Below are 11,536 nucleotides of genomic sequence, written 5' to 3'. Positions count from 1 at the left end.
CCCCGCGGGGTAACTTAGAAACTACTTTCCCAGGGTGGTAGATGGCGGCGCTCGCTTTGCCGGCGACACAGCGTCCTCCCACGGACCATGTGGGAACCTTATACACTAGATAATCGCCTGCGAGGACGAATTCTTCAAGGCGTGATCTGACCGGTGGAGCGGAAGGTGGAGGTGTGAGATATCGGAGCGAGGACGGTCCCGCCAAGTGCTCAGCGTGGAGCGGAACAACGTTCATTGTCAAGACGTCTATCAGATTTTAATTTTCTTATCTAGAAATACTACTAGTTTTGTGTTTGAAAGTAATAGGAAGAGATAATCGATAGAAAACCAATGTTGAAATATTGGTTGAGACAGGAACTACAGAGAGCTGGACCAGGCTTCCTTTCACGAGTTGGATACGATGACGTGAGGGGAATCACGTGGACTGGTCGCGAGTGCCCAGTTCGCAGGTCACAAAACAATCTAATATAACAACCTGTGGACGCGGCTACTGAAAAAAACTTGCGAATTGCAAATTGTTTATGGAAAACTTAGTAAAAAAATCAGGTGACTGAATCACCGGAAGATCTCCAGCATTCGTAGTATGATGAGAAGTTCAAAACTGTGAAGGTGACCCCGTGGCTCATGTTGATGGATCCATAGATCTACTGCAAGCCGTACTTTGATGTATATGCTGAGGAGCTCCTGTGAAGTTTGAATGCCCCGCGAACTACTGTCAACAGCAAATCCGACAGTGAATAAACCCAAAATGGCCTTCCAGCAACCCCTCCCCCCGCGCCCCCACAACCACCAGTCTCCTAAAATGGTTGATGCAACGGGACCCAGTTGAGTATTCGAATAAATACAGTATCGGTCGACCTTATACTGCCACGCTTAAGAGTAACGAGTTTTACACCCCAAGTCTCTCAAATGAAAAATATGTAGTTCGCGATCATAGAGGCATTTCAACCCGGCCTAATAAATCTGGTTAATCCGTGAAATGCGGCTAGGATCCGTGGTCGTTGGACCATCACCGCACTAGCTCGCTTCGTGGACGATCAACGAAGACATCGTCAGCTCAATCGTGGCAGAAGATATCAAGTGTACCAGCCAAGAGCGTTCCACAACTTGGTGATAAAACCGACCGGTATATAAAGGGTGTTCGCAATGTTTGCAAAACCCCGCTCATTCCCCTTCTTCCAGCATCCTCCTCGTCTCCAGCTCCGCCTCCAGCTGGTCAATGGTAAGTGGCACGGGCCGGCCCTTCCATTTGTCTTGTTCAGCCTTTGCAAAACCCTCCATACTCCTCATCCCAACAACCAGAAAGCCCAACTCTTCCCTATCCACGTCGAAGACTTCCCACCATTCATCATCCACGAGTTTCACGCCCTTCTCCCTAGCTGCAAGATAGATAGCGGAAACTGCCAATGCATTTGGTTGGTGTGTTGAATATAGCAGCTGTGGGGAGAGTAACGCTGCATTTAAATGTTCAAAGACTCGCCTTGATAGTGCGGCGGAGGACGTTCCAAGGGTCTGTAGATAGGTAAGCGCAATAGTATGGGGCAGAGTGACATGCGTGTTGAAGGCGAGAGTGCGCAGAACGGTAGCCTCCATATTCATTAAAGCTAGTCGTCCTGCCTGGTAGCTCCCTTCCGAAACGTAATAGGTTTCCGGAATCGGCTTTCCGGAGGAGTTTTGCCGGTTGATAAAATCCAGTGGCGAAGCTTCTGGGGAGAGAAGAAACGCGTAAACATTGATGACTGAGCGTGGAGAAATTGGCGTAAACGAAAGTTTGGCCACAAGATAGAGCGATGCAGCAGATGCATCCTAGGTAGAAATCACAATTATGATTAGTTTCGTTAATTCACCCGACTCCTAAAAGGAACATTGCTATTTTTTCTCCTTCTGGGCGAAGGTGGGGACCACCAACCTTTGCAGAGTGAACAGCCAGGCTTCCTCCTTCAGGGCCAACCCAGAATCTCGTGAAAATCACAATAGCTTTGGCGATCACATCCTGCGGAAGCTGCAAAAGGACTCCAGCAGCTTGTGTAAGTCGAACAGCAGCATAACGAATGGATGTCTCCAAATCCGCAGGAATGGCGTCAAGGGAAGAGGATGAGGTCGCCAGTTGAGCAGAAGTCACAAGAGGGTTTGATAAATTGTCCAACAAAGCTGCTGGAGCCATTGCTATCGTGAAGTTATTTGCTGTCAATGCCGATGTCGTTCCTTCGATGGAGCTCGACCGCAGCAAGCGTATGCCCGTTTCGGGCTTAGGGCTGAATTTCCTGCTTGGGACATCGTCCGAAGGTTGAGGGCGCCAGGTAGCAACACAATACGGAGTACTCCGTACGGAGTGCGCAGCATACATATTCCCCCCAATGGAGGTCTGATGGAGGCGTCCGTATGACTCATGCTCTTATCCCTGGACGAATCCTCAAGTCCTAACCCTAACCCACCTTTAGCCCTGCTTGGGGTGGTGGGTGGGGGATGGCCGGTACAGTATTGCGAGCATTTTTAGAATGGTTCACCGTGGTCTCATTGCGCCGAGCCATGTTTGACTGCGTGCTGACTCTCTACTGAATATCAAACGGACAGAACAATGAGCAATCCGGAAAACCATGTTTTGCATCGGTTATTGTGGCAAGCAAGGAGTTAGGCACCTCGGCGGGCATGCGGATCCATTAATAGACAATTATCATATAGATTTATAATCAAATGAAATTTGCGAAGGCCGGCAACCAGATCTGAGTTTTCATCACTTCCTTGATTCCGAATCCCCGAATTCCGATAAAGCGAGAGAGCTCGTCCTTCAAATGGATGAATGATAATTAAAATATCCTGCTTTCCCCCTGATCTGGTGGTGACAGACTCGTGGGAAAATTGCCAGGTTGCCAGCCACCGAGGTATCCATCCCAGCCACTCTATTACCCACCAACAACTGCATCGGTATCAGAGAGGAAGAAACGGACAAGGAGGGGGAATAAGGATCTTCTTGTTCCTTCCATTTTATTCAACCTCAAAATATACTAAGTCAACTGCCGCCTATTTGCCGTGTTTTTCAAGCTCTTATCGTTATTATCAAGACTACCAGCCGCCGCCAATCATCATCATCCTTTCTTGGCGGCTTGACCACCGCTGATCGTTTTGGCGCCACAACACTCGCGAATTCTTCGAAACATCGACAAACCTGGCAAACCATCCAAGGAACTTGAGAAGGAGGAGAGTAACCCTGGCCATAGGAAAGCTGTGTGTCAGGTCGTCTCCCCCAACCTCGAGACCTCAACCTGCCTCGGAGAGCAGGTTGTGAACTTCGCCAGCTGTTTATATACTCGTTGAGCCAGAAAGCGCCGCCCAATCGAGTTCGACGGCTTTCGACCCAATACGTGGTGATTGCAGGTTGGCAAATAAACGCACAACTAGTCTCGGTTTTGAGGGGTTGCTAGAATCGTACACCAACATCTCACCGTTTCAACCAACCTCTATCCAATGCTCAACACCGAATCGAGACCAAGACATCCTTCTCCAATAGTCCGCAACCTGACGTTTGCCCACAGCCACTCTACGAGCCAACTTCCGAATGGCAAACGATCCATCTACTCAATGCACGGGGATAACACAAGTTCAATAGATGCTCCAACGGCTTCCAAGTTGGGTGCATCCTCCAAAACCACAACTTGTTCGAAGACACAAACAAATACGTACCCTCGCCCAATCCACCATCGAGCGAAAACCGAAATTCTTTCTTTCCCATCTACTAAACCCAGTCCTAATGGTGGCGTATACTTAGACCTTGAAGAGGTTAATCTGGAGCCTAGCATTCCAGAAAATCCTACGTCACCGCCGAAATTAAACCGCCAAAGGACACTATTCAAAGGTCTTTTCCAAGGGGGATCTGCTTTAGTTCCCTTTGGCCAAATACCTTCTTATAACGCTAAAGAAAAAAATACCTGCAACGCCGACAGGACCGACAAAACAACGCAAATGGCAGAACCACTCTCTTCGCAACCTCAAAGCAGATTCACAAAGAGGATAAGCATGCCTTCCCCACTTAGACAAATGAGCTCCACTTCTCGATTTTCGCTTTTTGGCTCCAAAACTCAGGACTCGAAACAAAATCAACTACCTGACCCTGCAGTCGATGAGTTTCTGAATCTCGATGCCAGCTCCGAGCTTTTCCCGGATGGCTCAACCGATCTTCCAACACCTGAAGCCTTCAAAAGTCTCCAGCATAACGCAGAGCGTACAATTAGGCGACTCCAGTCTGCATATAAATCACGAACGTTCGCACTTCACCAAACACTAGCAGAAAAATCGTCGCTAGGAGAAGAGCTACAAGAGACGCATTCACGTCTACGTAATATCAAAAATCAACTGGACGGGATGGCAGAAAGAGTACACGAACAGGACAAAGCTATGAAAGCGATGGCAGAGGAACTTAAACTGGAGCGCCAAATGCGCCAAGAGGAAGAGGAAGCACGACAACGAAATATCATTCTTGACACGGAGTCCGAACCGTCACAGGATCACAACAGTGACCACAGCTGCAATTGCACCATCAGAGAAAGAGCCAGAGACGGCTTAGAAGTCAAGTCTATAAATCGTCATAACAAACGCTCTAGCGGGGTCACGTTCTCCAGCGACTCAGGCTTCGAATCCAGCGACGAGAGCATCGCTGAAAGTATATTTTCACGAAAATATGACAATCCGGATTCACCCTCGACATTAGCGACGAGGGCCTCCGGCACCTCATCGCCAGATATTAGCGTTTCTGTTGGGACGCAACCTCCAGTGCCATCCAAATCGCCAAAACCCGCGCCAAAACCATCCGCTTATGACAGAATGCTCAGGAGTATCTCGTCAGCAAACCTTGGGGTTTCTCTTATGGGTTCGAGCGCGTTTTCTACATCCAAGTGCTCCAACTGCCACGGCGCCACCGCGTCAGATGCGTGGGGTGTGGTTTCCGTGCTTCAGGAGGAAAACCGGGGGCTCAAAAATAGGATTGAGGAATTGGAGGTTGCGATTGATGAGTGTATTACGCTCGTTGGGGGTTGACATATAAAAAGTGAACGCTCACTTATGGTGCTGATAATTTTATTAATCATTTTTCACTTTTTCTTTATCGGCAGGGATATAGACTGATTGGAATTGGCGATGACATGGCAACATGTGTCGGGTAGTACATATAATATATTATTTATATGAGAAAAAGATTGGATGAGATTTATACGGTGATTTTTCACTCTCTTGGACCTTTTGATAACTGGGTTTTATGGTTATTATTTATTTTCTAATAAACCCTTCAACTCTTTCTTTATTCCAAGTGTCAAATCCCTTATGCTGCAGGCAGCAAGGATTGGATTGGGGGGTGACTCTAATATCAAGAATCTTTCTCTACATTCTCTTATTTTCCATTGTTTAATAGAAAATAAAATTGATTAATCGCCTTCCTCGCCTTTATTTCAAAGACCCCTATTTTCCCCCTTGAATTTCCCATTTCCACTGGTAAGATCATTCATTCGCAAACGTAAGCCGTACAATTCCTAGCTTCCCGACGCCTATGACCCACATTCCCATCATTCATAGCAAGGTTGTGCTTAAAACACCTCCGAAAAGAAAAACAACTAGTTAAGCATAAAAAATACAAAATAACACAATAGAAACCTTTACGCCACAGCCTACCGCCACCCCCTCCTTGTGTCAATTTCAATCCCCCTCTCCAATACCAAAATCCCGTTGCACTTCTACCTGTCTCACGCCCCTCGCCTCCGCAATCAATCCCATCAAGCCCTGCCCAATATCCTTGATCTCGTTGTACTCATGCAAGAGACGGATATGTCGCTGGACAATGGCAGCAGCGTCCTTTCGCACTGGTGTATTTAAGTCTGCGCCTTCGGTATTTGGAGGACTAGTTTGGGTTAGTTGTTCGGGTGTGTTATGTAGGATTAGTTGACGGGTAGGTGGAGTTTAAAAGAGAAAAACTGAGAGTAGGGTTTGGGAACAAAAGACTGCAATACACACTTTAGTTTGTTCTGAGCTTTTGAGAGGAGATCTTCCGTTTTTGATATTTCGGAGTGGAGTGTAGAGATTTTGGAGGTGAGAGTTTTCTGGAGAGTGGGGGCTATCAGAAAATGGTTTGATAGGGGGTGTATTATTTAGCATAGCTGAAAGTAATAATGCAGAGTACTGACAATTATCTTTTCATGCTTTTCACCGAACCGAGGGGCACTCCCTAGGCTGGTGTGGTTAGGATCAGATCTGTCTAGCGCAGTTGCTTGTGATGCTGTCGATTGTAGGCTTGTGGCATCCTGCTTGGTGCTTTTCATTGCAGAATCGTTCGGGGGTTGAGCCATTGCTCGTTTTGGCCTACCCGATCCAAGGTATTTTCTTCTGTTTTGCTGTATTCGAAATTTTGTGTCCTTTTCTGTTGGATTTCAGAACACAGATCCGAAAAATCGTGTTCAGACGAGCCTGAACTTCATATTGGAGTGGGGGGTATTTAGTCTCAATTTTTAGAATGGAATTCGACATGGCATTTTGTAGTGAGTGGGCGCTTGAACAAAACATTTATATTTTCAGAACAGCTCAGATGGCCGTACATACATGGAAGTAGGTATCGCGATTTGCTCATGTTCTCCATTCATCGAATAAGCAGAGCTCGCGAATAAAGGGATAGTGAACCAATTCAAATCCTGGAGAATATGGTGATACATCTCATATTTTGTGATGCCCGGATCGATTATGAGAGAGAACCCTTGAACACAAGTGACAAAGCTGTGGTAGCGCCGTTCAAGTCTGTGAGATGCAGTCTCTTCTACGACCAGAATATCAAATTTGATATTTCGGGCCCGATCTCATGAAATGAAATTCTCAGCGCCAATTTGTAGACGAACCCCAACTTGAATCCAATCTAATCCGATCCAAGGAGGGTGTAATCACGTGTCACTCCGCCGCAAACCGTGAAAAGGAGAATTCGCTACGGATACCTCAATCTTCAACAAGATCTCGAGGACTCCACGATGCCGGACACCGGTTTAATTCGCACCTAAATCCCCGGGGACACCGCAATGAGGATTCCTCCTCACTTCTATTTCTTTCTGTGACTACATCGGCGGAGGAATGACAAGCCTTTATGCGCTAATTTCAAATAAACTACCTTATTCCTCCCGCCGATCGGCTTTCATCGCCGTCTTTCATACGTTGATTTAGATCTGTCGCAGATCGTCATTCTTATCGACAATGTCGAGATTAAGTGTTTCAGCGCCAGTCCTGCTCTGGTGCTTCGCGAGACATGCGCTTGCTCATGGAGACCATTCTCAGCTTTCGGATGGCCAGGTCATATCAGGGGATCCGATCGTACGTTGGCGGAACCCAGTTACCTGTATCCAGCTATAGTTAGTAGTTTTGTTCTAACCAACGATGCATCGTCCCCAGGATTCGATATTATGGGTACACATCATCCTAATGACCGTTGCGTTCGGCCTTATTTTCCCCGCTGGTATGGTGCTGGGTGTGAGTTCTCCAATTTTCTCCGCAATACGACGCAGTGGGATCTAACAGTACTTTCTTTCTTAGATCACTCGGTCCCGCTGGCATGTTCCCGTTCAGATAGTTGGTAGTGTGATTGCGTTTGTGGCGTACTTTATGGGCCATTTACACAAGGGACGGCAGTTTTCCGAAAATATCCATGCTTCATTCGCGAATTCGTTAATGCTCATGCTTGCGGTGCAAATTGTCCTAGGAATTTATCTTAAACTTCACTTATCGCAGGGTATCCATGGCAGAATACGGCCATATATCGTTGGGAGTCATGGCGTGGTGGGCAAAGTGATGCCGGTGGTGAGCTGGGTGCAGATGATATTCGGTGGGATAACAGCTCTAGGATTCTGTCGTGAAGACCACCTTGGACAATGCCTTGCGCATTTCATAATGGGCAGTGCGTTTATCGCGTACGGAATACTTCTAACAATTCTTCTCCTTGTCGGCCAATATTGGCTTCGCCGAACTGGCCGGAGCCAAGAGTTCTTTGATTCCCTGGCTATTGCGATTTGGGGATGCATAAACACCTTTACTGAGCATCGTTGGGGGCAACCCTGGGCTCACAACGATGTCGAGCACACAAGCATGGGTATTATTTGGTGGTCTGCTGGATTGGTTGGCATTTGGTTGAGCAGGAAGAGAAATGGCCAGCCGAAAAGAAATTTGATCCCCGCCGTTGTGATTCTGCTCACAGGATATGCCATGTCTTCCCACTCGCAACACCTGCCGATTAGCACCATGGTTCACGCTTTTTTCGGCTATACGCTAATGGGCGCAGGGGCGGCGAGAATTGTAGAAATTTCCTTTGTGTTAAAGGACCGGAGCACCCTTAGCCCAGATGGAACTGATCCTAATAGCTTCCAATATATCACGCCATTTGTAAGTACTTCTAACGTTGACATGGAACCGCACTGAGCTCAGTGGAAGCTAACAATTTGTAGCTGCTATATGCATCCGGCTTCCTGTTCATGGGCGCCACAGAGGAACAATTGGCGCTCATCTCTAAGGCGGGCGTTTCTCACGTCGCCTATGTCCTTATCCTCTACAGCATCGCATTCGTCCTATTCTTGTGTAAGTTAACACTCATTCACTTTCATTCATAAAATTTGTACATTCAACTTATCCGGATTGTTAGTTGTCAACATCCTCATCCACGTGTATGCTGTCCATGCCTGGCCCGAAACTGCCAAATATAACGGCGGCAAGCCTTCATCATATTCTCGGCGGCTATCTGACCGCCGTTCCACCTCCTTGCATAATGGTAGTATCCCCATGGGAATGAATAGCCATATTCGTCGCCAGGGTCAAACCCAACATGTTCACGATGCAGAGGAATTTGAGCTAGAAGGCCTTATAGGCGCGGCTGACAAAGAACGGGGTGACGATAGTCCCATCAACACCCCGATTGCTACCGCCGCCAAAGACCCAGAACGGGCACTATAAACAGAAGGAAAATTTTGTTTTAGCCGCTTGCAAAATGCTAATTCCCCGCCCCCATTACCGACCAAACAAATACGATTTGAAGATGCCGTGACGTCTACTCGAATTTTGCAGTGTCGACTCTACCCGGCTGGTTTTTGCAGTAAATAAATGACCATTCTTGATTCTGTTTCTTTACCTATTCTAGGAGTTATACATATTTGGACCTACCTTTGATATATATGTATATATTTAAATTTCTCATTTAGATGGTCAGGAGATGAAGGATTGGAAGGATCTATGTGACTCCACCCTGCAACAGCATACCGAGCTGATTGACTCTACCGTCCCAGCCATGGTGCACCTGCTGAAATGGAATTAACGAACCATGGGTGTGGCGGCTAGTACCCACATAACCACTGGTACCTACATTTTATCATCCTTTTATGTTTCCCATCTAAGCGATTGTTTTTTGTATGTACATCACTTGCCATACTTTCTCTACCTTTTGTGGGGCATAATTTTGAAGGAAATTAAATTCAAGTGTTCTCTACTCTTTGTTTACGAATTTGTATTATATATTGATCCTGTCTTTCATATTTTTCATTAATATCATTAGGCATGCTATGGAGAGGGAATGTGCGGGATATTATTCCCATAAATACAAGAATTTTTTTACGTTGTTTCCTTGTTGAAATAAATATCAACCTTCCGAAAAATACTTTCTAAAGCCTATGTTTTGAGAAACCTATCAGGTCCAAGGAACAAAGAAGGGCTGAACACCTGTCACCATCCATGTTCTGTTTATTCTAGTTCCGGCTTCTGTTTTCTTTGAACGGGGTTATCCGCCCTCCATCCTTTGTTTATCCCTTTCGCGTTTGTCAACAGGCTAACACACAACCGATTTCCTTTCCCCTGCAAATAAAAAAAAAGCAAAAACAAAAATCACATAATAATCCTTCCTCAACCACCGAAACTCCAAGGGGACTGTTCCGTATTTCCGCAAGAGAAAGTAGAGAATTGAGAAATAGGAAACATAAGTCATCTAAACGACATCACAGATCATGATAAAAGGGTATATTTTGAGTTATTTCGCAACAGTCTGCTCAATATGTATCCCATTGTTACCTGGAATAGAGAAATAAATCCTTCGTGAAACTCCATATGGTAAAACACACACGCCGTCTTCTTTAATCGAAATTTGCAGCAAAAAGAGGACCTTTAAAAACAATCGACTGGGTATGTATGTAAAATCGGGTTCCGACATTTGTAATATGGCAAAAAACCAAGAGAGCAACAAAGGCCTTTAGTCCAGAAACTGAATTGGGAGAAAAATCTTAGGTCTTCTGCAAAGAAAATCTCATCTGAGTCTCGTCTCAAGATCGATTCTAGAACGGAGTCGGTACAAAACTGATTCATTCCTCAGGGAAAATAGGATGAAGCGAGTAAATAGGTGCAACGCTCCGTTCGCCATCGAACAATAATAGATTTTGCAGTGGTTGCTCCCTTGCACCTAACACGTTGATGACATCTTGGGCAAGTGATCCACCCAAAAATGCCGATACGGGGCTCAATTCGCAGCCTAGGTTGTCAAGAAAGCTTCGTATGAATTCCGCAGTGAGAGTGGATATGTCCAGGCGTAGTTCCAAATGGCGATCATTGGCGAGTCGAATAAATGTCTCCAAATCATCCTTTGTAGGCAGACTCCCATCTTTCTCTCGCTGAAATTCCCACAGAGCACGTAGACAGGTTAGAAGGGGCGTTACCTGCAAGCGCTTGCGTCGGACTTTGGTAAATTCCTGAGGCAGAGGAGAGGTATTGGAAAGCATAAGTGGGCAGTAGACTTCGCGCTTTGTTATCATTTCAATCGTCTTGTCGTTTTCCCTTTTGGTTTTCACGTCTAGAACGGTCCTAGTGGGCGTCTCGATGGGTGTAGAAACGACGTTCGATTTTTCTCGCTCGATCACGAAATCGTGGCTGATCAGATCTGAGAAGATGTAGCCGTAAAAGCCATGGACTCCTGCAGCATAGAAACGACGATTGGCTACTCTACAGGCATTGTTCATCCAGCAGATTGTGTCATAGTCAAGATCTGTTGCAATAGTAACATCATACGACGCAAAGAATGCTGGAGGTTTTGATCTAATATCAATTGCTTCAACAAGAACTTGAACCCTTGGGTTCATCTGCAAAATTTGGGCGGCTGCAGCTTCTGCTCGCTAATCATACGTATTAGCTCAAATTTCCTATCCGTAAGGTATTCACTGGAGCATGAAGACCAACATTTTGGTTGATATGTTCATCTGATAGGAAAAATTGAGCATCAATATCTCCTTGTTTGACGACCGCATTATCTATAATAGTGAGAGATCCGATTCCGGCTAGCACAAGGTTTTTGGCAATTTCTGCCCCAAGTGACCTGAGGGTCACCAGAAGGATTTTCGCGGTTCGGAGTCTGGCCCGATTTTCCCAGGTCAGAACTTATTATACAAGGAACGGGAAATAAACGCACTTTTCCTGTGCCTTGACGCCCCAGAGCCGAATTTGGCGGTCATAGAGGCAATCTCATCTGGGAGTTGTTGTTAGCAAGAATGCTGCTGAA

The 11,536-nt window shown here is 46.1% G+C and overlaps 4 protein-coding genes across 4 annotated transcripts in view; 2 read left to right on the top strand and 2 right to left on the bottom strand.

Moving 5' to 3' along the window:
• Positions 1 to 1,164: 1,164 nt before the first annotated feature.
• HCAG_08396 (conserved hypothetical protein) lies at positions 1,165 to 2,164 on the bottom strand (the record flags this gene model as incomplete). The annotated part of the gene is made up of 2 exons (XM_001536564.1): positions 1,165 to 1,806; positions 1,910 to 2,164. The coding sequence occupies 2 exons, from the start codon at positions 2,162 to 2,164 to the stop codon at positions 1,165 to 1,167; spliced, it is 897 nt and encodes a 298-aa protein (XP_001536614.1).
• Positions 2,165 to 4,014: 1,850 nt separating this feature from the next.
• HCAG_08395 (predicted protein) lies at positions 4,015 to 5,031 on the top strand (the record flags this gene model as incomplete). The annotated part of the gene is made up of 1 exon (XM_001536563.1): positions 4,015 to 5,031. One exon carries the CDS (start codon positions 4,015 to 4,017, stop codon positions 5,029 to 5,031), a length of 1,017 nt encoding a protein of 338 aa, XP_001536613.1.
• Positions 5,032 to 7,215: 2,184 nt separating this feature from the next.
• HCAG_08394 (conserved hypothetical protein) lies at positions 7,216 to 8,958 on the top strand (the record flags this gene model as incomplete). Its single annotated transcript, XM_001536562.1, has 5 exons — positions 7,216 to 7,332; positions 7,411 to 7,488; positions 7,552 to 8,394; positions 8,457 to 8,586; positions 8,651 to 8,958. 5 exons carry the CDS (start codon positions 7,216 to 7,218, stop codon positions 8,956 to 8,958), a joined length of 1,476 nt encoding a protein of 491 aa, XP_001536612.1.
• Positions 8,959 to 10,349: 1,391 nt separating this feature from the next.
• The window catches only part of HCAG_08393 (conserved hypothetical protein), a gene marked incomplete at both ends in the record, with an annotated part of 1,426 nt that continues 239 nt past the window's right edge, over positions 10,350 to 11,536 (bottom strand). Inside the window, 4 exons of the mRNA XM_001536561.1 lie at positions 10,350 to 10,655; positions 10,701 to 11,153; positions 11,218 to 11,414; positions 11,447 to 11,503. Of these exons, the coding sequence (XP_001536611.1) occupies positions 10,350 to 10,655; positions 10,701 to 11,153; positions 11,218 to 11,414; positions 11,447 to 11,503 (1,013 nt within the window). The remainder of the gene's footprint in view (positions 10,656 to 10,700; positions 11,154 to 11,217; positions 11,415 to 11,446; positions 11,504 to 11,536) is intronic.

This window comes from Histoplasma capsulatum, genomic scaffold (assembly GCF_000149585.1).
Source record: "Histoplasma capsulatum NAm1 scaffold_11 genomic scaffold, whole genome shotgun sequence".
In the NCBI taxonomy this organism is placed as follows: domain Eukaryota; kingdom Fungi; phylum Ascomycota; class Eurotiomycetes; order Onygenales; family Ajellomycetaceae; genus Histoplasma; species Histoplasma mississippiense.
The sequence above is the reverse complement of the archived record's forward strand: the minus strand, read 5'-3'. Positions and strand labels throughout refer to the sequence as shown.